Here is a 23097-nt window from a genome sequence, read left to right as displayed (position 1 = left end):
AAGACCTGAAACCATAAAACTCCCAAAAGAAAACATAGGCAGTAAGCTTCTTGACATCAGTCTTGACAATGATTTTTATAGATTTGAAGCCAAAAGCAAAGGCAACAAAAGCAAAAACACACAAGTTGGGATTACATCAAACTAAAAAGTTTCTGCACAACAAAGGAAACCATCAACAAAATGAATTGGCAACCTACTGAATGGGAGAAAATATTTGCAAATCATATATTTGATAACGGGTTGATATCCAAAGTATATAAAAAACTCATAAAACTCAATAGCAAAAAATAAACCCACAATTAAAAATTGGGCAGAGGGGTCTTCCCTGGTGGTCCAGCGGTTAAGACTCCATGCTCCCAATGCAGGGGGCCCAGGTTCAATCCATGGTCAGGGAACTAGATCCCACAAGCATGCTGCAACTAAGAGCCTGCATGCTGCAAATAAGATCCCATGTGCCACAACTAAGACCTGGCGCAGCCAAATAAATAAATAAATTTTTTAAAAAAAACTGGACAGAGGATCTGAGCAGACATTTTTCCAAAGACATAAGGGGGGCCAACAGGTACATGAAGAGATGCTCAATCAGGGAAATGCAAATCAAAACCACAATGAGGGCTTCCCTGGTGGCGCAGTGGTTGAGAATCTGCCTGCCAACGCAGGGGACACGGGTTCGAGCCCTGGTCTGGGAAGATCCCACATGCCACGGAGCAACTGGGCCCGTGAGCCACAATTACTGAGCCTGCGCATCTGGAGCCTGTGCTCCGCAACAAGAGAGGCCGTGATAGTGAGAGGCCCGCGCACCGTGATGAAGAGTGGCCCCCGCTTGCCACAACTAGAGAAAGCCCTCGCACAGAAACGAAGACCCAACACAGCCATAAAATAAAAAATAAATTAATTAATTAAAAAAAAATTACTAAAATCAGGATTTAAAGAGAGACATCACTACTAAGCTTAAAAAATAAAAATAATTTAAAAAATTTAAAAAAAAAAAAACCACAATGAGATATCACCCCACACCTGTTAGAATGGCTATCATCAAAAAGAAATAACAAGTGTTGGTGAGGAGGTGGAAAAAATGGAACCCTTGTGCACTGTTGGTGGGAACATCAACTGGCGCCACCACTATGGAAAACAGTATGGAGATTCCTGAAAAAATTAAACATAGAACTACTATATGACCCAGCAATTCCACTTCTGGGTATTTCTCTGAAGGAAACGAAAACACTAACTCAAAAAGCTATATGCACCCACACGTTCATTGCAGCATTATTTTCAATAGCTAAGACGTGGAAACAACCTAAGTGTCCACCGATGGATGAACAGATAAAGAAAATGGTATATCTCTAGACACACACACAATAGAATATTATTCAGCAGAATGAAATCTTGCTATTTGCAACAACAGGGATGGACCTTGAGAGCATTACGCTAAGTGAAATAGGTCAGACAGAGAAAGACAAATACTGCATGATCTCACTTACATGTGAAATCTGAAAAAAAAAATAAAAAAATAAAAAACCTGAGTTCATGGATATAGAGAACAGATTGGTGGTTGCCCGAAATGGGGATGGAGGTGGGCAAAATGAGTGAAGGGCGTCAAAAGGTACAAACTCAGTTTATAAAATAAATAAGTCCTGAGGATGTAGTGTACAGCATGGTGACTATAGTTAATAATACTGTATTGTTGGGACTTCGCTGGTGATGCGGTGGATAAGAATTTGCCTGCCAATGCAGGGGACACAGGTTTGATCCCTGGTCCAGGAAGATTCCACATGCCGCAGAGCAACTAAGCCCGTGTGCCACAACTACTGAGCCTGCGCTCTAGAGCCCGCGAGCCACAACTACTGAGCCTGTGTACCACAACTACTGAAGTCCACACGCCTAGAGCCCGTGCTCCACAACAAAGAGAGGCCACAGCAATGTCTCAGCCCGCACACTGCAACGAAGAGTAGCCCCCGCTCGCCGCAACTAGAGAAAGCCTGCTCGCAGCAACAAACACCCAACACAGCCAAAAAACAAAACAAAAAACCTTAAAAAAAAAATACTGTATTGCATATTTGAAAGTAGCTAGAAGAGTGGTTCTTGAAAGTTCTCATGACAAGAAAACAATTTTTCTAACTATTATGGTGATAGATGTTAACTGGACTTATTGTGGTGATCATTACACAATATATACAAATATCAAAACATTACATTGTACACCTGATATTAATGTAATGTTATGGCAATTGTACCTCAATAAAAAAACAGAAAACTGGACCAAGATTGGAAAGGCTACTCATAGAAGGTGAAACAACTAGTGATCTGAAACAACCCAGGTTGATTGCCTACTAAAACAAAACATATCAAGACTTTCCAGGGAATTATAACAGGACTGAGAATCTACACAACATAATATTCGCAATGTACAGGACATAATCCCAAAATCATTCACCATACAAAGAACTAGGAAAATGTGACCAGTCCTCAAGGGAAAAGACAATCAACATATGTCCACCTGGAGATGACCTAGACGTTGGAATTATCAGAAAAAGTGGCTGTTATAACTAGGCTCCATGAGGAAAGATAAACACACTTGAGAAAAGCTCTCAATAAAGAATTAGGAAGTTTGATGGGAAAAAAAGGAACCAACTGGAAATTTTCAACTAAAACACATAATATCTGAATTTTTTTTTTAATTCACTGATTGGTCTCAATATCAAAATGGAGGTGACAGGGAAAAAAAGTCAGTGAACTTGAAGAAGCACCAATCCAACAAACAGATTAAGGGGAAAAAAAAAAAAAAAGAATAGCGCCTCAGGGACCTGTGTGGTAACACAAGAAGGTCTTCACTCTGTGTGCCAGTCAAGTCCCAGGACAGATTTTAGGAAAAATATATTTGAAGTAATAATGGCTGCTAGCTTCCTAAATGTGGTGAAAGACAAATTCATAAAACTCAGAAAATCCAGAACAGGCACTCTGTGGGAGCAAACCACCCAGATACATCATCATAAAACTTCTCAAAACCAAAGATAACAACAAAGCCTTGAAAACAGGCAGAGAAAAATGACACGTTATATACAGGGGAACAACAATTTGAATTTCCATAGATAGTCAAGAGACGACCGAGGTCAGAAGACAGTGGGTCAACCCAGAAATCGATATCTAAAGGAAATATCCTTCAGGGACTTCCCTGGTGGTCCAGTGGTTAAGACTCAGTGCTTCCAGAGCAGGGGCGGGCGGGTTTGATCCCTGGTTGGGGAATTAAGGTACCACATGCCACGAGGCCAAAAAAAATAAAATAAAATAAAACATAAAGGAAATGTCCTTCAGGAATAAAGGCATGTATTCATTTTCTATTGCTGTATAACAAATTATCATAAATATAGTGGCTTACAACACCCATCCACCTCACATCCATTATAATGATTACAATCAAAAATATAATAAAACCCAGAGGCTAGGATATGGAGAAATCAGAGTCCTTGTGCACTGTTAGTGGGAATGTAAAACAGTGCAGCCATATGGCAATTCCACAAAAAATTAAAAATAGAATTTCCAGGGAATTCTCTGGCAGTCCAGTGGTTAGGACTCGGCCCTTTCACTGCCGTGGCCTGAGTTCAATCCCTGGTCGGGAAACTAAGATCCCACAAGCCTCACGGTGTGGCTAAATAAATAAATAAATGTTTTAAATAAATAAATAAATAAAAATAGAATTTCCACATGATCCAATAATTCCACTTCTGGGTATATACCCAGAAGAACTGAAAGCAGGAGCTTTAAGAGATATTTATACACCCATGTTCATAGCAGCACCATTCACAAAAACTAAAAGGTGGAAGCAACCCAAGTGTCTACCAACAGATGAATGGATAAGCAAAGTGTGGTCTGTCCATACAATGGAATATTATTCAGCCTTTAAAAGGAAGGAAATTCTGACAACAAGGAGGAAACTTAAGGACATTACTCTAAGTGAAATAAGCCAGTGACAAAAAGGCAAATATTGTATGATTCCACTGTCTGAGGTCCTTAGAGTGGTCAAACTCAGAGACAGAAAAGGGAATGGTGGTTACCAGGAGCTGGGATAGCGGGGGGAATCGAGACATTATTTAATGGGTACAGAGTTTCAGCTTGGAAAGATGAAAGAAGTTATGGAGATGGATGGTGGTGATGGTTACACAACAATGTAAATGCATTTAGTACCACTGAACTGTACACTTAAAAATTGTTAAGATGATAAATTTTATGTTATGTGTATTTTACAACAATTTTTTTTAATGGGGAAAAATTACCAAAATGCTCATGTACTAACTCACAGTTCTGTAGGTCAGAAGTCCAGGCTGACTCAACTCAGGGTCTTACCAGGCCAACATCAAGGTGTCAGTTGGAATGGGCTCTTACCTGGAGCTCTAAGGAAGAATCTATATGCAAGTTCATTCAGGTTGTTGGCAAATTCCAGTTCTGTGGGTCTGAGGTTCTCTGCTCCCAGAGGCTGCTCACCGTCCTTCCCATGTGACTATTTTGATCTTTAAAGCCAGGGATGCACATCAGATCCCTCTCATGCTTCAAAATTCCCTGTCTTCCCTTCTACTACCAGGTAGAGAGATATTTCTGCTTTTAAAGGGCTCACCTGATAAGGTCATGCCCACCCAGAAAAACTCTCTGTATTTTAAGATCAACTGACTTGAGACTTTAATTCCATCTGTAAAATCCCTTCACATCAGTACCTATACTAGTGTTTGATTGAATAACTAGGGAAGGGAAACCTGGGTGTCATCTTTAGAGCTCTGCCTACCACAAGTAAAATAAAGTCATTCTCAGATGAAAGAAAACTAAGAGAATTCCTTGCCAGAGACCTTCTGTTAACAGAAAGGCTAAAAGAAGTTCTTTGGGCTGAAAAGAAATAATACCAGAGGTAAACTTGAAACTTCAGAAATAAAGGAAGAACCACAGATGTATAATTATTGGGGTGAATATAAAAGATAATTTTTTCCTCTTAAATCCTCTAATATATGATGGTTGAAGGCCAAAATTATAACATTTTATGATGAGTTTGCAATGTGTACAGATGTATTACACATGAAAACTATAACACTTATTAAGCTTATAAATGGATGGGCATGAGGGTAAAGTGACCTCTAAGGTTCTACATTTTACTGGAAGTGATACAATACTAACTCTTAAGTAGACTATGAAAAGTTAGGTATGTATTTTAACCCCTAGAGCAACCACTAAAAAAATAACATGAAGCTATGCAGCCAAAACACCAAGAGATAAAATGGAATACTAAAAAATATTTAAGTAATACCCAAAAAAGGTAGGGAGTGGGGCACAGCACGGGAGTGGAAGAGGAACAAAACAGAGGCAAAGAGAAAACAGTAATAAAATTATATACTTAAATGCAACCATATCAATAATTACTTTAAATGCTGATGGTCTAAACTTTCCAGTTAAAATGCAGAGATTGACATAATGAATAAAAACCAAGACTTACAAGCAACCTACAATAGATAAACTTTAAATATAAAGACACAGAGAGCTGAAAGTAAATGGGTGGGAAAAGATATGCCAAATAAACAGTAAGCAAAAAGGGCTGGAGTGGCTCTTTTAATATCAGATAAAATAGGCAAAGACCGGGCGCCTAGAGCCCGTGCTCCGCAGCAAGAGAAACCACCGCAATGAGAAGCCCGCGCACCACAATGAAGAGTAGCCCCCGCTCGCCGCAACTAGAGAAAGCCTGCGCGCAGCAACAAAGACCCAACGCAGCCAAAAAAGAAAAAAAAAAAGTCAATGTTAAAGAAGATGTGGTATATATATGTGTGTGTGTGTGTGTATATGTATGTATGTGTAATACATACACACACACACACACACACAATGGAATACTACTCAGCCAAAAAAAAAAGAGAGACAGAATGAAATAATGCCATTTGCTGCAACATGTATGGACCTAGAGATGATCATACTAAGTGAAGTAAGTCAGACAGAGAAAGACAAACATCAGATGATATTTCTTATATGCAGAATCTAAAATATTATACAAAGGAACTTATTTACAAAACAGAAACAGACACATACATAGAAAACAAACTTATGGTTACCAAAGGGGAAAGGGGGGAGGGAGGGATAAATAAGGAGTTTGGGATTAGCAGATACAAACTACAATACTATATATAAAAGAGATAACAAGATCCTACTGTACAGCACAGGGAACTATATTCAATATCTTGTAATAACATATAATTGAAAAGAATCTGAAAAAGGGTATATATATATATATATATATATCACTTTGCTGTACACTTGAAACTAACACAACACTGTAATTTAACTATACTTCAATTTTTTTTAATGGCTTAAAAAATTTTAAAACAGGGAATTCCCTAGCAGTCCAATGGTTAGGACTCCATGCTTTCACTGCCGAGGACGCGGGTTGGATCCCTCACTGGGGAACTAAGATCCCACAAGCTGCACAGCCAAAAAATTTTTTTAAAAGTACAAATTTCCAGTTATAAGATAAAATTATAATTATAAAAATATGTCCAGTTATAAGACGGGTACTAGGGATGTAATGTACAACATGATAAATTAACACTGCTGAATGTTATGTATGAAAGTTGTGAAGAGAGAGGATCCTGGGAGTTCTCATCACAAGGAATAAATATCTGGGGAGTTCCCTGCCAAGGACACGGATTTGATCCCTGGCTGGGAAACTAAGATCCCACAAGCTGCACAGCGCAGCCAAAAAAAAATAAAGGTTTAAAAAAATAAACAAGTTAGATAGCCTCAACCACCAGAGAGCAGACAGCAGAAGTAAGAAAAACTACAATCCTGCAGCCTGTGGACCAAAAAACCACAGTTACAGAAAGATAGACAAGATGAAAAGGCAGAGGGCTATGTACCAGATGAAGGAACAAGAAAAAACCCCAGAAAAACAACTAAATGAAGTGGAGATAGGCAACCTTCCAGAAAAAGAATTCAGAATAATGATAGTGAAGATGATCCAGGACCTCGGAATAAGAATGGAGGCAAAGATTGAGAAGATGCAAGAAATGATTAACAAAGACCTAGAAGAATTAAAGAACAAACAAACAGAGATGACCAATACAATAACTGAAATGAAAACTACACTAGAAGGAATCAATAGCAGAATAACTGAGGCAGAAGAACGGATAAGTGACCTGGAAGACAGAATGGTGGAATTCACTGCTGCGGAACAGACTAAAGAAAAAAGAATGAAAAGAAATGAAGACAGCTTAAGAGACCTCTGGGACAACATTAAACGCAACAACATTCGCATTATAGGGGTCCCAGAAGGTGAAGAGAGAGAGAAAGGAACAGAGAAAATATTTGAAGAGATTATAGTCAAAAACTTCCCTAACATGGGAAAGGAAATAGCCACCCAAGTCCAGGAAGTGCAGAGAGTCCCATACAGAATAAACCCAAGGAGAAACACGCCGAGACACATAGTAATCAAAGTGGCAAAAATTAAAGACAAAGAAAAATTATTGAAAGCAGCAAGGGAAAAACGACAAATAACATACAAGGGAACTCCCATAAGGTTAACATCTGATTTCTCAGCAGAAACTCTGCAAGCCAGAAGGGAGTGGCATGATATACTTAAAGTGATGAAAGGGAAGAACCTACAACCAAGATTACTCTACCCAGCAAGGATCTCATTTAGATTTGATGGAGAAATCAAAAGCTTTACAGACAAGCAAAAGCTAAGAGAATTCAGCACCACCAAACCAGCTCTACAACAAATGCTAAAGGAACTTCTCTAAGTGGGAAACACAAGAGAAGAAAAGGACCTACAAAAACAAACCCAAAACAATTAAGAAAATGGTCATAGGAACATACATATCGATAATTACCTTAAACGTGAATGGATTAAATGCCCCAACCAAAAGACATAGACTGGCTGAATGGATACAAAAACAAGACCCATATATATGCTGTCTACAAGAGACCCACTTTAGACCTAGGGACACATACAGACTGAAAGTGAGGGGATGGAAAAAGATATTCCATGCAAATGGAAATCAAAAGAAAGCTGGAGTAGCTATACTCATATCAGATAAAATAGACTTTAAAATAAAGAATGTTACAAGAGACAAGGAAGGACACTACATAATGATCAAGGGATCAATCCAAGAAGAAGATATAACAATTATAAATATATATGCACCCAACATAGGAGCACCTCAATACATAAGACAACTGCTAACAGCTATAAAAGAGGAAATTGACAGTAACACAATCATAGTGGGGGACTTTAACACCTCACTTACACCAATGGACAGATCATCCAAAATGAAAATAAATAAGGAAACAGAAGCTTTAAATGACACAATAGACCAGATAGATTTAATTGATATATATAGGACATTCCATCCAAAAACAGCAGATTACACGTTCTTCAAGTGCACACGGAACATTCTCCAGGATAGATCACATCTTGGGTCACAAATCAAGCCTCAGTAAATTTAAGAAAATTGAAATCATATCAAGCATCTTTTCTGACCACAACGCTATGAGATTAGAAATGAATTACAGGGGGAAAAACGTAAAAAAGACAAACACATGGAGGCTAAACAATACGTTACTAAATAACCGAGAGATCACTGAAGAAATCAAAGAGGAAATCAAAAAATACCTAGAGACAAATGACAATGAAAACACGACGACCCAAAACCTATGGGATGCAGCGAAAGCAGTTCTAAGAGGGAAGTTTATAGCTATACAAGCCTACCTAAAGAAACAAGAAAAATCTCAAGTAAACAATCTAACCTTACACCTAAAGAAACTAGAGAAAGAAGAACAAACAAAACCCAAAGTTAGCAGAAGGAAAGAAATCATAAAGATCAGAGCAGAAATAAATGAAATAGAAACAAAGAAAACAATAGCAAAGATCAATAAAACTAAAAGTTGGTTCTTTGAGAAGATAAACAAAATTGATAAGCCATTAGCCAGACTCATCAAGAAAAAGAGGGAGAGGACTCAAATCAATAAAATCAGAAATGAAAAAGGAGAAGTTACAACAGACACTGCAGAAATACAAAGCATCCTAAGAGACTATTACAAGCAACTTTATGCCAATAAAATGGACAACCTGGAAGAAATGGACAAATTTTTAGAAAGGTATAACCTTCCAAGACTGAACCAGGAAGAAACAGAAAATATGAACAGACCAATCACAAGTAATGAAATTGAAACTGTGATTAAAAATCTTCCAACAAACAAAAGTCCAGGACCAGATGGCTTCACAGGTGAATTCTATCAAACATTTAGAGAAGAGCTAACACCTATCCTTCTCAAGCTCTTCCAAAAAATTGCAGAGGAAGGAACACTGCCAAACTCATTCTATGAGGCCACCATCACCCTGATACCAAAACCAGACAAAGACACTACAAAAAAAGAAAATTACAGACCAATATCACTGATGAATATAGATGCAAAAATCCTCAACAAAATACTAGCAAACAGAATCCAACAACACATTAAAAGGATCATACACCACGATCAAGTGGGATTTATCCCAGGGATGCAAGGATTCTTCAATATACGCAAATCAATCAATGTGATACACCATATTAACAAATTGAAGAATAAAAACCATATGATCATCTCAATAGATGCAGAAAAAGCTTTTGACAAAATTCAACACCCATTTATGATAAAAACTCTCCAGAAAGTGGGCATAGAGGGAACCTACCTCAACATAATAAAGGCCATATATGACAAACCCACAGCAAACATCATTCTCAATGGTGAAAAACTGAAAGCATTTCCTCTAAGATCAGGAACGAGACAAGGATGTCCACTCTCACCACTATTATTCAACATAGTTCTGGAAGTCCTAGCCACGGCAATCAGAGAAGAAAAAGAAATAAAAGGAATACAAATTGGAAAAGAAGAAGTAAAACTGTCACTGTTTGCGGATGACATGATACTATACATAGAGAATCCTAAAACTGCCACCAGAAAACTGCTAGAGCTAATTAATGAATATGGTAAAGTTGCAGGATACAAAATTAATGCACAGAAATCTCTTGCATTCCTATACACTAATGATGAAAAATCTGAAAGAGAAATTATGGAAACACTCCCATTTACCATTGCAACAAAAAGAATAAAATACCTAGGAATAAACCTACCTAGGGAGACAAAAGACCTGTATGCAGAAAACTATGACACTGATGAAAGAAATTAAAGATGATACCAACAGATGGAGAGATATACCATGTTCTTGGATTGGAAGAATCAACATTGTAAAAATGAGTATACTACCCAAAGCAATCTACAGATTCAATTCAATCCCTATCAAATTACCAATGGCATTTTTTACAGAGCTAGAACAAATCATCTTAAAATTTGTATGGAGACACAAAAGACCCCGAATAGCCAAAGCAGTCTTGAGGCAAAAAAATGGAGCTGGAGGAATCAGACTCCCTGACTTCAGACTATACTACAAAGCTACAGTAATCAAGACAATATGGTACTGGCACAAAAACAGAAACATAGATCAATGGAACAAGATAGAAAGCCCAGAGATTAACCCACGCACCTATGGTCAACTAATCTATGACAAAGGAGGCAAAGATATACAATGGAGAAAAGACAGTCTCTTCAATAAGTGGTGCTGGGAAAACTGGAGAGCTACATGTAAAAGAATGAAATTAGAATACTCCCTAACACCATACACAAAAATAAACTCAAAATGGATTAGAGACCTAAATATAAGACTGGACACTATAAAACTCTTAGAGGAAAACATAGGAAGAACACTCTTTGACATAAATCACAGCAAGATCTTTTTTGATCCACCTCCTAGAGTAATGGAAATAAAAACAAAAATAAACAAATGGGACCTAATGAAACTTCAAAGCTTTTGCACAGCAAAGGAAACCATAAACAAGACGAAAAGACAACCCTCAGAATGGGAGAAAATATTTGCAAACGAATCAACGGACAAAGGATTAATCTCCAAAATATATAAACAGCTCATTCAGCTCAATATTAAAGAAACAAACACCCCAATCCAAAAATGGGCAGAAGACCTAAATAGACATTTCCCCAAAGAAGACATACAGACAGCCACGAAGCACATGAAAAAATGCTCAACATCACTAATTATTAGAGAAATGCAAATCAAAACTACAATGAGGTATCACCTCACTCCTGTTAGAATGGGCATCATCAGAAAATCAACAAACAACAAATGCTGGAGAGGGTGTGGAGAAAAGGGAACCCTCTTGCACTGTTGGTGGGAATGTAAATTGATACAGCCACTATGGAGAACAATATGGAGGTTCCTTAAAAAACTAAAAATAGAATTACCATATGACCCAGCAATCCCACTACTGGGCATATACCCAGAGAAAACCGTAATTCAAAAAGACACATGCACCCGAATGTTCATTGCAGCACTATTTACAATAGCCAGGTCATGGAAGCAACCTAAATGCCCATCAACAGACGAATGGATAAAGAAGATGTGGTACATGTATACAATGGAATATTACTCAGCCTTAAAAAGGAACGAAATTGAGTCATTTGTTGAGACATGGATGGATCTAGAGACTGTCACACAGAGTGAAGTAAGTCAGAAAGAGAAAAACAAATATCATATATTAATGCATGTATGTGGAACCTAGAAAAATGGTACAGATGAGCCGGTTTGCAGGGCAGAAGTTGAGACACAGATGTAGAGAATGGACATATGGACACCAAGGGGGGAAAACTGCAGTGGGGTGGGGATGGTGGTGTGCTGAATTGGGCGATTGGGATTGACATGTATACACTGATGTGTATAAAATTGATGCCTAATAAGAACCTGCAGTATAAAACAACAAACAAACAAAACAACTAATACTAAACTTTCATTGGGTTATTTGTATGGAAATATGTTAATATAAATGTTTCAGACATTACATGAAATTTCTAAAAATCTTATATTTGTATTTGTATGGAAATATGTATGGAAATATGTTAATATAAATGTTTCAGACATTACATGAAATTTCTAAAAATCTTATATGTTCTGGTATAATGTTATAAGTAATAATCCTAGTTATTACTTTAAAATGTATATCTCAGAAATAACTAATTTTCTTGTCAACTGCATTATTATGAACTTTCATCAAATCTTTAACAGTGGTCATTTTTAAGTCTTTTGTCATTTACAGACAGTTCTGGGTGTACTCTGATGCTTTTGCAAATATGTTCCCATAAAAGGGTTTCATCTTCATGAAATTCATGGAAAAGACTCTGACAAGTACAGGTTTCTGGTAACTGACTGTACTGCTGAACTGAATGAATAAGCATTTTCAGAACTCTAATGAAAAACTGATGAACTCATAAAAGTGCTAACAAAAGATCAAGATAAAAAAAAATTTAATTACATGGGACTGAGTGAACTGATGAGGATGAGTATAATTTTTGTGACTTTCTGTCTGAATTAAAAAAAAAAAATCCCACAAGGACTCAGAGGCAAAGAATATACAAATCAATTTTCACTACAAAGTAAAGGAGCTGTTACAGTGGAGGATTACTGGACTGAATGTCAATATTATGACATAGTATGAGTGTGTTTCATGTTTGGTAATTGCAGTCATTGTTGCTTTTGTTGTGGTCATCCATGTACAATGCTTGGTGTCAGTCTATTTATCTCTTGTAAAAATAAAATACAGTGTGTGTGTGTGAAAAAAAATAAACAAAAAATTAAAAAAATAAAAAATAAACAAAAAACTCTTTAAAGGATGAAAGAGCATTTTAGGTAGGAAGGATTTGGGGTTGACCATGTAATTCTCGATTCCAAGCAGGTGAAAAAATATGTTATATATGATGGTGTGAGGAATGGAGGGATTAGTGGGGAAGACTTTTTTTTTCCTTAAAAGTCTTCTTAAAATAGACATGTGAGAATAGAGTAAATGTTCTCAGTGATTGTAACTATTTGAAGATTTCCAGAAGGTATAATTCTAACCTTTCAAATATGACGTAGATTATCGAAGTTCAGTAACAATTAGCATAAAATATTAGCATTATCGTAATACTAAGAGGATGAAACACAGGACAGAGTATAATAAATTCATGTAATCCTTTTGAAATAACTGTAAAGAAGTTGAGGAAAGTTTTCTGTCTAAACAGAAAGTTTTCTAGCTGTTGTAAAGCACTAAATTCAATTTAAAAATATTAACCATGCATGCTTATTAAAATAAATGCTTGGGGCTTCCCCGGTGGCGCAGTGGTTAAGAATCCGCCTGCTAATTCAGGGAACACGGGTTCGAGCCCTGGTCTGGGAAGATCCCACATGCCGCGGAGCAACTGGGCCCGTGAGCCACAACTGCTGAGCCTGCGCGTCTGCAGCTTGTGCTCCGCGACAAGAGAGGCCGCGATAGTGAGAGGCCCCCGCTTGCGGCAAATGGAGAAAGCCCTCGCACAGAAACGAAGACCCAACACAGCCATAAATAAATTAATTAATTAATAAATTTAAAAATAATAATAATAAATGCTTGGCTTTTAAAAAAATAAAATAAAATAAAAGGACATTCTTTAAAAAAACAAAACAAAATTGGAGGACTTTACCTGATTTCAAGACTTACTATAAATCGACAATAAACGAGACAGTTCATATTAATGAAATGATAGACACATACATCAATGTAGCACTAAAATAGTAGAGTATCAAAACAGACGCACATATCTATTTGGTCAGTTGATTTTTGCCAAATGGGGAAAGGAAAGTCTTTTTAATAATTGGTGTAAGAGCAACTGGCTATCTTTGTGGGAAAAAAGTGAATATTGACTCTTTCCTCACAACATAGAAATTAACTAAAATACATCATAAACCCAAATGTAACACCTAAAACTATAAAACTTCTGGAAAAAATATAGGAGAATATCTTTGTGACCTTAGACTAGATAAATAAATACTATGTATGACACCAAAAGCATGATCCATAAGAGAAAAAAATGCATATATTGGACTTCAAAATAAAAAACTTTCTTCAAAAGACATCACTAAGAAATACAAAGTCACATCACAGAGTGGGAGAAAATATAACACATATATCAGACAAAGGAGTTGTAACAACACTATATAAAGAACTGTTAAACTCAATAATAAGTCAAATATCCCAATAAGAAAGTGGACGAAATATTTGTCTACTTCACCAAAGTAGACACTCAAATGGCCAATAAGCACATAAAAAGATGCTCCATGTCTTTAGTCATCAGAAATACCATCAAAATCAGAAATGCCATCAAAATTAGAAATGCCATCAAAATTAGAAATGCCAATTAAAACGAGATATCACTACACATCCATTAGAATGGCTAAAATTAAAAACAAAACCAACCAACCTAACCTTAGCAAGCTTTGGTAAGTATGTAAAACAATGGAAGCAGGAAACAAACACTGCAAGTAGGAAAATAAAATAGTAAACCACTTTGGGAAACAGTTTGACAATTTCTTAAGAAGTTAGACATACATATACCATAAGATTCAGCTATTCCACTCCTAGGTGTTTACTCAAGGGAAATAAAAATATATAGCCACACAAATGTGTATAGAAACTCTGTTTGCAGTAGACCCAAACTGGAAACAACCCAAAAAGTCCACAACCAGATGAATGGATAAAGCAATTGTGCTGTATCCACACACTGGAATACGTCTGCAGAGGCAGCTCTATGATCCCTGCCTCCTGACATGTAATTCTCTCCCCTTGAGTGTCCCGGACTGCATGACTTTTTTACCGCGTGACTTTTCTTTTTTTGGCCATGTTGCTCGGCTTGTGGGATCTCAGTTCCCTGACCAGGGATTGAACCCGCACCCTCGGCAGTGAGAGCACAGAGTCCTAACACTGGACCCCCAGGGAATTCCCTGCATGACTTCTAATGAAGAGACTACGGCAGCAGGTATGGGGTCACTTCTGAGATTAGGTGCTTTTTTAAAAAGTATTTTATTTATTTATTCGTTAATTTATTTATTTTGGCTTCGCCGGGTCTCAGTTGCCACATGCTGGATCTAGTTCCCCGACCAGGGATCGAACCCAGGCCCCCTGCGTTGGGAGTGTGGAGGCTTACCCACTGCACCACCAGGGAAGTCCCAAGATTGGGTTTTAAAAAGATCATAGCTTCTTGTCAATTGCTCTCTCTTTGTCTCCGGCAACTCCAGGAGGAAGTGAACCATGGTGGGAGGGGCCCACATGACGCAACAGGACACTGAGGCCCTAGCCAACAACCCAGGAGGCACCGAAACCTGCCAACAACCAGGTGAGTGTGTTTGCAGGCAGCCCTTCAGCCTCTGCTGAGTCTTGAGGTGACTGCATCCCGGCTGATGACTTGGCTACAACATCAGGAGAAACTCAAGCCACAGGCACCCAGCCCAGCCACACCAGGCTGTGCAGTAATAAATGGGGGCTGTTTAAAACCTAAGTGTTGAGGGTACAGCTCTTCGTCAACTTACGATGGAGTTACCTCCTGAGAAACCCATCAAAAGTTGAAAATATCGGGCTTTCCTCGTGGCACAGTGGTTAAGAATCTGCCTGCCAATGCAGGGGACACGGGTTTGAGCCCTGGTCCCGGAAGATCCCACGTGCCGCGGAGCAACTAAGCCCGTGCGCCACAGCTACTGACCCTGCACTCTAGAGCCCGCGAGCCACAACTACTGAGCCTTCATGCCACAACTAATGAAGCCCGGACGCCTAGAGCCCGTGCTCCGCAACAAGAGAAGCCACCGCAATGAGAAGCCCGCGCACCACAACGGAGAGTAGCCCCCGCTCGCCACAACTAGAGAAAGCCTGCACACAGCAACAAAGACCCAACGCAGCCAAAAAAAATAAATGATAATAAATTTTTTTTAAAAATTGAAAGTATCATGTCAAAATAGCATTTAGTACACCTGACCTCTGGAACATCGTAGCTTAGCCCAGCTTACCTTAAACGTGCTCAGAACACTTACATTAGCCTATAGTTGGGCAAAACCATCTAACACAAAGCCTATTGGATACTAAAGTGTTGAGTATCTCATGTCATTTGTTGAACACTGTACTGAAAATGGAAAATAGAATGACTGAATGGGTACAGAATGTATCAGTTGTTTACCCCCGTGATCCCGTGGCTGACCGGGAGCAGAGGCCCTGCCACTGCCCAGCATCGTGCCACTGCACGTCACCAGGGCAGGAAAAATCAAAATTCAAAACAGAAAATATGGTTTCTACCGAATGCACATCACCTTCGCACCATTGTAAAGTCGAAAAATCAGAAGTTGAACCATCGTAAGTTGGGGACCATCTATAATTTGTTTAACAGTCACAACTACTCAGCAGTAAAAACGAATGAACTGTGGACACGCACAGCAGCCCACATGGATGGATCGCTAAATCATTAGACTGAGGAAAAGCAGCCAGTCAAAAAGGGTCCAGGCTATATGATTTCATGCATATAAAATCCTAGAATATGCCTTCTTAGAGGAACAGGAAGCCATTCCATAGTTGCAGGGAGGGATTACCAAGGGCACAAGGAAGCTTTTGGGGGTGATGAAGATTCTTATTTTGATGTAGTGATAGCTTGACAGATACGTAATACATCAAAACTGATCAAAGCGTACATTTTAAATTGTACCCCAAATAAAGTTAAAACGTTCTTTAAAGAAAAAATGTTTTAAAACACTTGCACGCTAGGGCTTGCTCTCTCCCACTTCTGGGAATCCTTCTGTCACTGCCGTGAGGGAGACCACTGGATCAGCTCCAAGGAGGAGAATGGGGGCTCCCAGCCAATGGCTTACCAACCCCTAGACCACCCAGCCCCAGTGAGCTGGCCCCGACCTGCAAAATCATGAGAAATAATAAATGTCTGTTGTTTTAGGCCACTCGGTTTGGGGTTGGTTTGTTCCGCAACAAAAGCCAACTGATAATTGACGCAGAAAGTTTCCTTTGGGAGCGTTGGAAGTGAGGAGAGGAGGCAAAGGAGGAATAAAGAGAGACACAGCAGTGGCCAGAGCCAGAGGGCTATGGACAAGCGGATGGACCTGGGCAGTACAAAGGCAGTGCACCGGACCTGGCAGCACCCGGGGGGAGGAGGGGAAGGGAGCTGACAAGAGCAACAGGGCAGATCAGATCTCTCCTCTCCCTGCTCAGTGCCCAGGGCAGAGCTGGCCTGGTGGATACGGGATGAGGTTCTTTTTTTCTTTTTTTTTTTTGGCCATGCCACGCAGCATGCGGGATCTTAGTTCCCCGACCAGGGATTGAACCCAGGGCCCCAGCAGTGAAAGTACCAAGTCCTAACCACTGGACCACCAGGGAAGTCCCTGGGCTGAGGTTCTAGGTCATGATCAGGAGCTGGAGCTCAGGGGCCAGACCGCCCGGGCTGCTTCCTTTCCCTGTGCCTCCTCAGTCTCCTCATCCTTAAAATGGGGACACCACCACTTCTCGGGGTTATCGTGGGGATGAAATGAGTGTATGCATGTACAGTGCTTGGGCGCTCCACTAACCCTGGCTACCGTTATCAGAGGTTAGGAAGCGGCTGGGAGATGAGAAACTGGAAGGGTGTTCCGGCCAGTTTGGGGAATCGGTAAGAAGTGGGGGAAATCAAAGCCAATGAGCAATGAGATCACACGTAACGTCAGCAAGGTTTGTGACTTCTGAGTTTGATCCAGAGAGCTGGGCTCTTCCAAGAGGACCTCCGTGGGGATCTTCAGGGTTGCTGATCTATTGGAGGGTGGGTGTGGCCTAAATGTCCCTGCGGGAGACACCAGGGCAGCTCTCAACCTCACCGACCCAGCCAAGGGCTGGAGTTTTCAAATAAGGCAACAAGAACAAAAGGAACATTGTGGGGAAAAAGAGAAATTGTGTTTGCTGTCTACGCTAGAGGGCCTTCCTCTAAGCCCAGAGGCCACTTGCTGACCTACTTATGAAGCTCTCAGCCAAAATCCACCACCCTTGGTACACAAAGCCCCCAAACCACCCTCTGAATATGCAGCTAGGTAGGCAGAGGGACCCAGCCGCCAGCCATTCAATCCCACACGTTTCCACTGGGCAACTCCTGTGGACTAGTGTTCTAGGCTCAGAAATACAATTCTGCATGGACCGAGAGATGATCATACTAAGTGAAGTCAGTCAGACAGAGAAAGACAAGTATCATATGATATCACTTATAGGTGGAATCTAAAAAACTGATACAAATGAACTTATTTACAAGACAGTAACAGACTCACAGACATAGAAAACAAATTTATGGTTACCGAAAGGGATGGGGGATAAATTAGGAGCTTGGGATTAACAGCTACGAACTACTATATATAAAATAGATAAACAACAAGGACCTACTGTAGAGCACAGGGAACTATATTCAATATCTTATAATAACCTATAATGGAAAAGAATCTGAAAAAGAATATATACATAACTGAATCACTTTGCTGTACACCTGAAACTAACACAACACTGGATATCAACTATACTTCAAATCAACTATACTTAAAAAAAAAAAAAAAAAAGAATTCTCTACACAAACCCCACAGAAATACCATGATTTCAGCAGGGTCAGGTGCCTGTGGGGCTGCTAAGTGGATGAAGATTTGCCGCTAAGATGTCCAAGTGAATAGCAGTGATAGTGCTTGGAACTGCAGCTACCATTTTTAAGCATCTATCAGGTGCCAGGCCCTGAGGAACAGACATGACATCTGCATTAACCCTGAGCCAGCTTTGCCACCCCGTGAACGCTGGCTCTGCTACCTTAGAGACAAACTCTCCATGTCTCCCTTTCCTCATCTGTAAATGAAGATAATAATAGTAACGATCATTTAAAAATAATAACAGGGACTTCCCTGGTGGCTCAGTGGTTAAGAATCCGCCTGCCAATGCAGGGGACACGGGTTCGAGCCCTGGTCCGGGAAGATCCCACAAGCCGCGGAGCAACTAAGCCCGTGCGCCACAACTACTGAGCCTGCGCTCTAGAGCCCGCGAGCCACAACTACCGAAGCCCGCGTGCCTAGAGCCCGTGCTCCGCAGCAAGAGAAGCCACCGCAATGAGAAGCCCGCGCACGCACGTCAACGAAGAGTAGCCCCCGCTCTAGCGAAAGCCCGCGGGCAGCAACAAATACCCAAGGCAGCCAAAAAGAAATTAATTAATTAAAATAAAATAATAAAAATAATAACAGTGGACACATGCTCAGGCTCTGTTCTGAGAGCTTCCTTACAGTAGCTCAGGTCAGCCTCAGGTGTGTCTTATTATCCCGTTTCACAGGTGAGAGAACTGAGGCTCCCAGCAGGTAACCTGAGCCTAGGAGGCGCTCCCTCGGTTGCTGGCACGGGAGTGCCCCGGGGAGACGCCGATCCCCTGCCCCAGTTATCATAACAAAAACCGCAGCTACCCGGGCCGCCTGGGTAAATACCTGGCCCGATGACGCGGAGATAGGGCTGCAGAATAAATAAATTTGCTGGCGGGGCTGCCCGGCCGTGGCCTCGGGTTCTCGGGTTCTCGACACCCGAGCCTCGGCGGGACATTCCAGCCGGAAAGGGGGGCCGGGAACTTGGTGGGAGGTGCTCGAGGGCCCGGGGTGCGGGCGGCAGATGAAGTCAGGCGAGGCCGGACCCCATTCGCAGCAGCAGCCCCTCGGGAGCCCCTTGCAGAAGAAATCTAGGTGCGCCCCGCCCCAGGTTCGCGGGGGCGGTGGGTCAGGCGGACACCGCCCCGCCTGCGGCTCCGGGTCCCGCCGCTGTCACCACGACCCCCTGCCCGGCCAGCCTGGGACCCCCGAGGGCAAGGCCGGGGTCTCGGTTCACCGCCCCCCGCCCCGCCCAGGGCTGGCTGCGCCGCGGGCCGCCGGAGTTGCCGGGCTGAGCCTCCCCGCGCCCCGCACCCCGTCTGCCCAGCTACCCAGCACGCCCCCCGCCCCCGCCCCGCCTCTCGGTCCCCGAGTCAGTCTGCGGGGTCTCCTGCCATCTCTTCCCGGCTCTCTCTCCCTCCCTGGCCCTGTCTCTGCCCCCCTTGCCAGGGTGGACTCCTTCCCCGCTCCAAGGACTGCAGCCCAGCCCGTTCACCACCTTTGCCCGGTGAACAGTCATTAGAGGAAGGACGGGGTGTGGGAGAGGGAGGGGAACGTGCCCCCCACATCGCCACTGCCGGGCACCTGCTGCCCGCCCGGGGGTTGCGCCGAGGGCTGCCCCTCGCCGGCGGAGGGGGCTGCGGCCAAGGTGCCCGAACTCCCCGCAGCGGCCTCCGGGCCCCTCAGTTCCGGGTGCGAGGGAGAGGCGTCCCAGGGCAGACCAGCCTCGGGGCCCGGGGCGGGGTCGCCCTCGCCTTCCCCGGGAGCCGGGACCCCCGGGAGCGCGCACCGGGCCCGCCGCCCTTACCTGCGTCCATGGCGAGACTAGCTGGGCTGCACGCCTCCCGCGCCCGGCGCCTCCCGCCGCCGCCGTCGGGCCCGGCTCCGCTTTCACGGGCGGCTCGGGTTTCCTGGTGCCGGCAGCGCGGCCGGTTAATCATTGACCGCCTGGATTGCCCGCGGCTGTGTCAACAGGCGGCTCCACGCGCGCCCCGGCGCTGGGGCCCGAACCTGCGGGCGCCCGCCAGCCTGGCCGCCTCGGCAGGACCCGCGCCCGGCGGCCCCCCGGGGAGGAAGCCGAGTTGGAGGCGGGTGGGAGGAGGGGAGCAGCCCAGGCCCAACTGGAAAAGGGCAAGGGGAGACTGGGGCAAGCCGGAGAGCACGGCTGGATGGATCTGTGGCCAGAAAAGGCCTTGGGGATCCGAGTTGCCGAATCCTTCCTTTTATTTTGCCCAGCAAGAGAAGCCAGAAATACAGACTGTCATATGAAATCTCCTGGGTTTTAAAACAATGTGTGTGAGACTTCTAGTCCCTGAAACTTACCAGACTGGAGAACTCAAAGCAGGTCTCACTCCAAACACCGAGAAATGCTAGACTACGCAGGCAAGCCAGAGGGCAATTTAAATTCATGGCTGAGCTCCCAAGATAGTAAGGGAGATCCCCAGGGACCAAGGAAGAGCGGACACCGACACAGCCTGGAGGGGATGGAGGCGGGTGCTGTCTGTGCACTGTGGTGGGTTATAGTGGTCTCTCAAGCTGGTCTCGGCTTAAGTTTTGCACCCAGATGTGGACAGGAGATGAAACCTTGGGTCTGCGAAGCAGGGAGTTGGGATGAAGAGCGATGAACACAAAATAAAATCTGCCCATGGCTCACAGAGGAGACAAGGAAGCTGGTCTGACCCAGACTAGGTTCTGGATGAGGAAACAAAGTCTCCCTGGGAGTTGTAACCACAGGCCTACTCTTCACATGGGTCTGGGTTTCAAGTTCAGCCCGTTGTTGTGGTCCAGAAACCCCGACTTTAAAAAATTGACATTAAAAAAAAAATAGTGGCTCCAGGAAAGAGCGCTGGGATTTCTCCCAAGCAAAACTACTCTGGTGGGACAACCCCCATCCAAGATGACAAGATTCCCACAGAAGAAGCGCCCCTGAAGATAAGTGCACAACCCCCAAAGGCAAAACGCACAGGCAAACAACCCACCGTGAGAGAGAGTCTCCAGTCACAAAAGCAGGACTTGATTCTGGGGCAATCAGGATCCAGCTGGGAAAGCAGAAACCACCTGGAGTATTTAAAAGAAACGGGACATTTAATGCAGGGAGCTGGCTTTGGTGATGACGGAAGAGGCAAAAGCTAACCCGGAGAGAGTGAAACAACCCAGAGCTGAGCCCGAGGAGGAGGAGGTTACACACCACGGGCAGCAGGGTGGAAGGGGTCCACCCTGGGTGGGCGCAGGCAACAAGGGGTGCATTGTTTGAAGACAATAATAAAACTGGCTAAAAGCTGCTCTGCTTTTAATAACCGTGGGACAGTAATTCTAAACAATGTCAGTGACAAAATACTCCTCCCTGAAAAGAATATTTTGTTGGTCTCAGTTCTAAAACAATTGCTGTGGTGTTCATTTTCTGTGCTCACAGGAAGCCAGCAGTCAGGATAGACTAACAGACGTATAGAAATATCAGGGTTTCCTCAATGGATGTATCCAGCCAAACAAACTTCACCCACACACTCAGAACTTCTAACCATCTTTCGAGTCCCCTGCTCTAAAATATCAACACGGACCGGGTTCATCCACCTTAGATGGGAAGAAAGAATCTCATTGAAAGAGACAGAAATAAACAAATGGGAAAAGTAACCATGAGGAAACAGAGGTGGTGCAGGTATTTGGAAGCTCTGATGTTGTATATCCCTTCCAAGAATCCATAAATTCAATCACAGGAGAGAAAAACCTCAGACAAACCACAGCTGGGGTGGGTGGGCTCTGCAAAACATCTTGATGTCTTTACTTTTCACGGTTAGAATTTTCATTTGGTTCTTTTAAAATCTGCATGTTTTTCATAATGTCTTTTTCTGTGGTGATGCACTCTATTCCATGTGCTTTCTCTTCAAATGGTTTTTAAAACTTTTTCTTGGAAAATAATTTCAAGCTCAGAGACAAGTTGCAAGAATGGGACAAATGAGCCAACAATGCCTTTTCCAGCACATTTTTTTGCCAGGACAGAATCCAGTCCAGGATTATGTGTTGCATTTAGTTGCCATGTTTTCAAACACTTTTATAGACCTGGTTTTAAAATCCTTTTCAAATCACTGTAGTTTTTTAGGTGCGATTCGGCCCATTTGCCACACCGGCTGACTGCTGCACAGTAGGGGGGTTTCCTCGTGGCCTTCAGCAGCCTCACGATTTCATGGTCGGCAGGAGTTGACTTCTAAAGGCACCCTGTGTGTACCGCACGTGTGCCCTGGTGTATGAGGCAGGTAGATTCTATGGTGGCTTCTAAGGAAGTCACTGGCTGTGGACCATCTTTTATTTCTCCACCTGGGGTTTCTGCACCATGTAGGTGGCCCACGTGCTGTCAGGCCCAGCGTTCCACTTTCTGGGAGAGGACTCTACTCAGAGCCATTGGGGTAGCAGTTTGCTTCAGTTTCACAAAAGCACAGACCCTTTCAGGCTCCCGCGGAATGCAGAGGGCCAGTTCCAGAACCCTGCTGCTGTGCATGGGGCTGTGGCTTTGACTCCCACCCCCCCACGGCACAATCTGCTCCTGGCTCCTTTATGGGCACTCGGCAACGAGG

General features: G+C 42.6%; 1 protein-coding gene across 2 annotated transcripts in view; it reads right to left on the bottom strand.

Moving 5' to 3' along the window:
• Positions 1-20434, bottom strand: part of PRRT1B (proline rich transmembrane protein 1B) — a 28761-nt gene extending 8327 nt beyond the window's left edge. The window contains exon 1 of one of the 2 annotated variants that reach the window (XM_057547566.1): positions 20337-20434. In XM_057547566.1, the coding sequence (XP_057403549.1) occupies positions 20337-20346 (10 nt within the window). In that variant the 5' untranslated portion in view covers positions 20347-20434. Of the gene's footprint in view, positions 1-19375; positions 19675-20336 lie in introns of those variants that run through there. The other variant, XM_057547565.1, reaches the window with a different exon arrangement.
• Positions 20435-23097: the final 2663 nt, after the last annotated feature.

The sequence above is a fragment of the Balaenoptera acutorostrata genome, chromosome 6, assembly GCF_949987535.1.
Source record: "Balaenoptera acutorostrata chromosome 6, mBalAcu1.1, whole genome shotgun sequence".
In the NCBI taxonomy this organism is placed as follows: Eukaryota; Metazoa; Chordata; class Mammalia; order Artiodactyla; family Balaenopteridae; genus Balaenoptera; species Balaenoptera acutorostrata.
The sequence above is the reverse complement of the archived record's forward strand: the minus strand, read 5'-3'. Positions and strand labels throughout refer to the sequence as shown.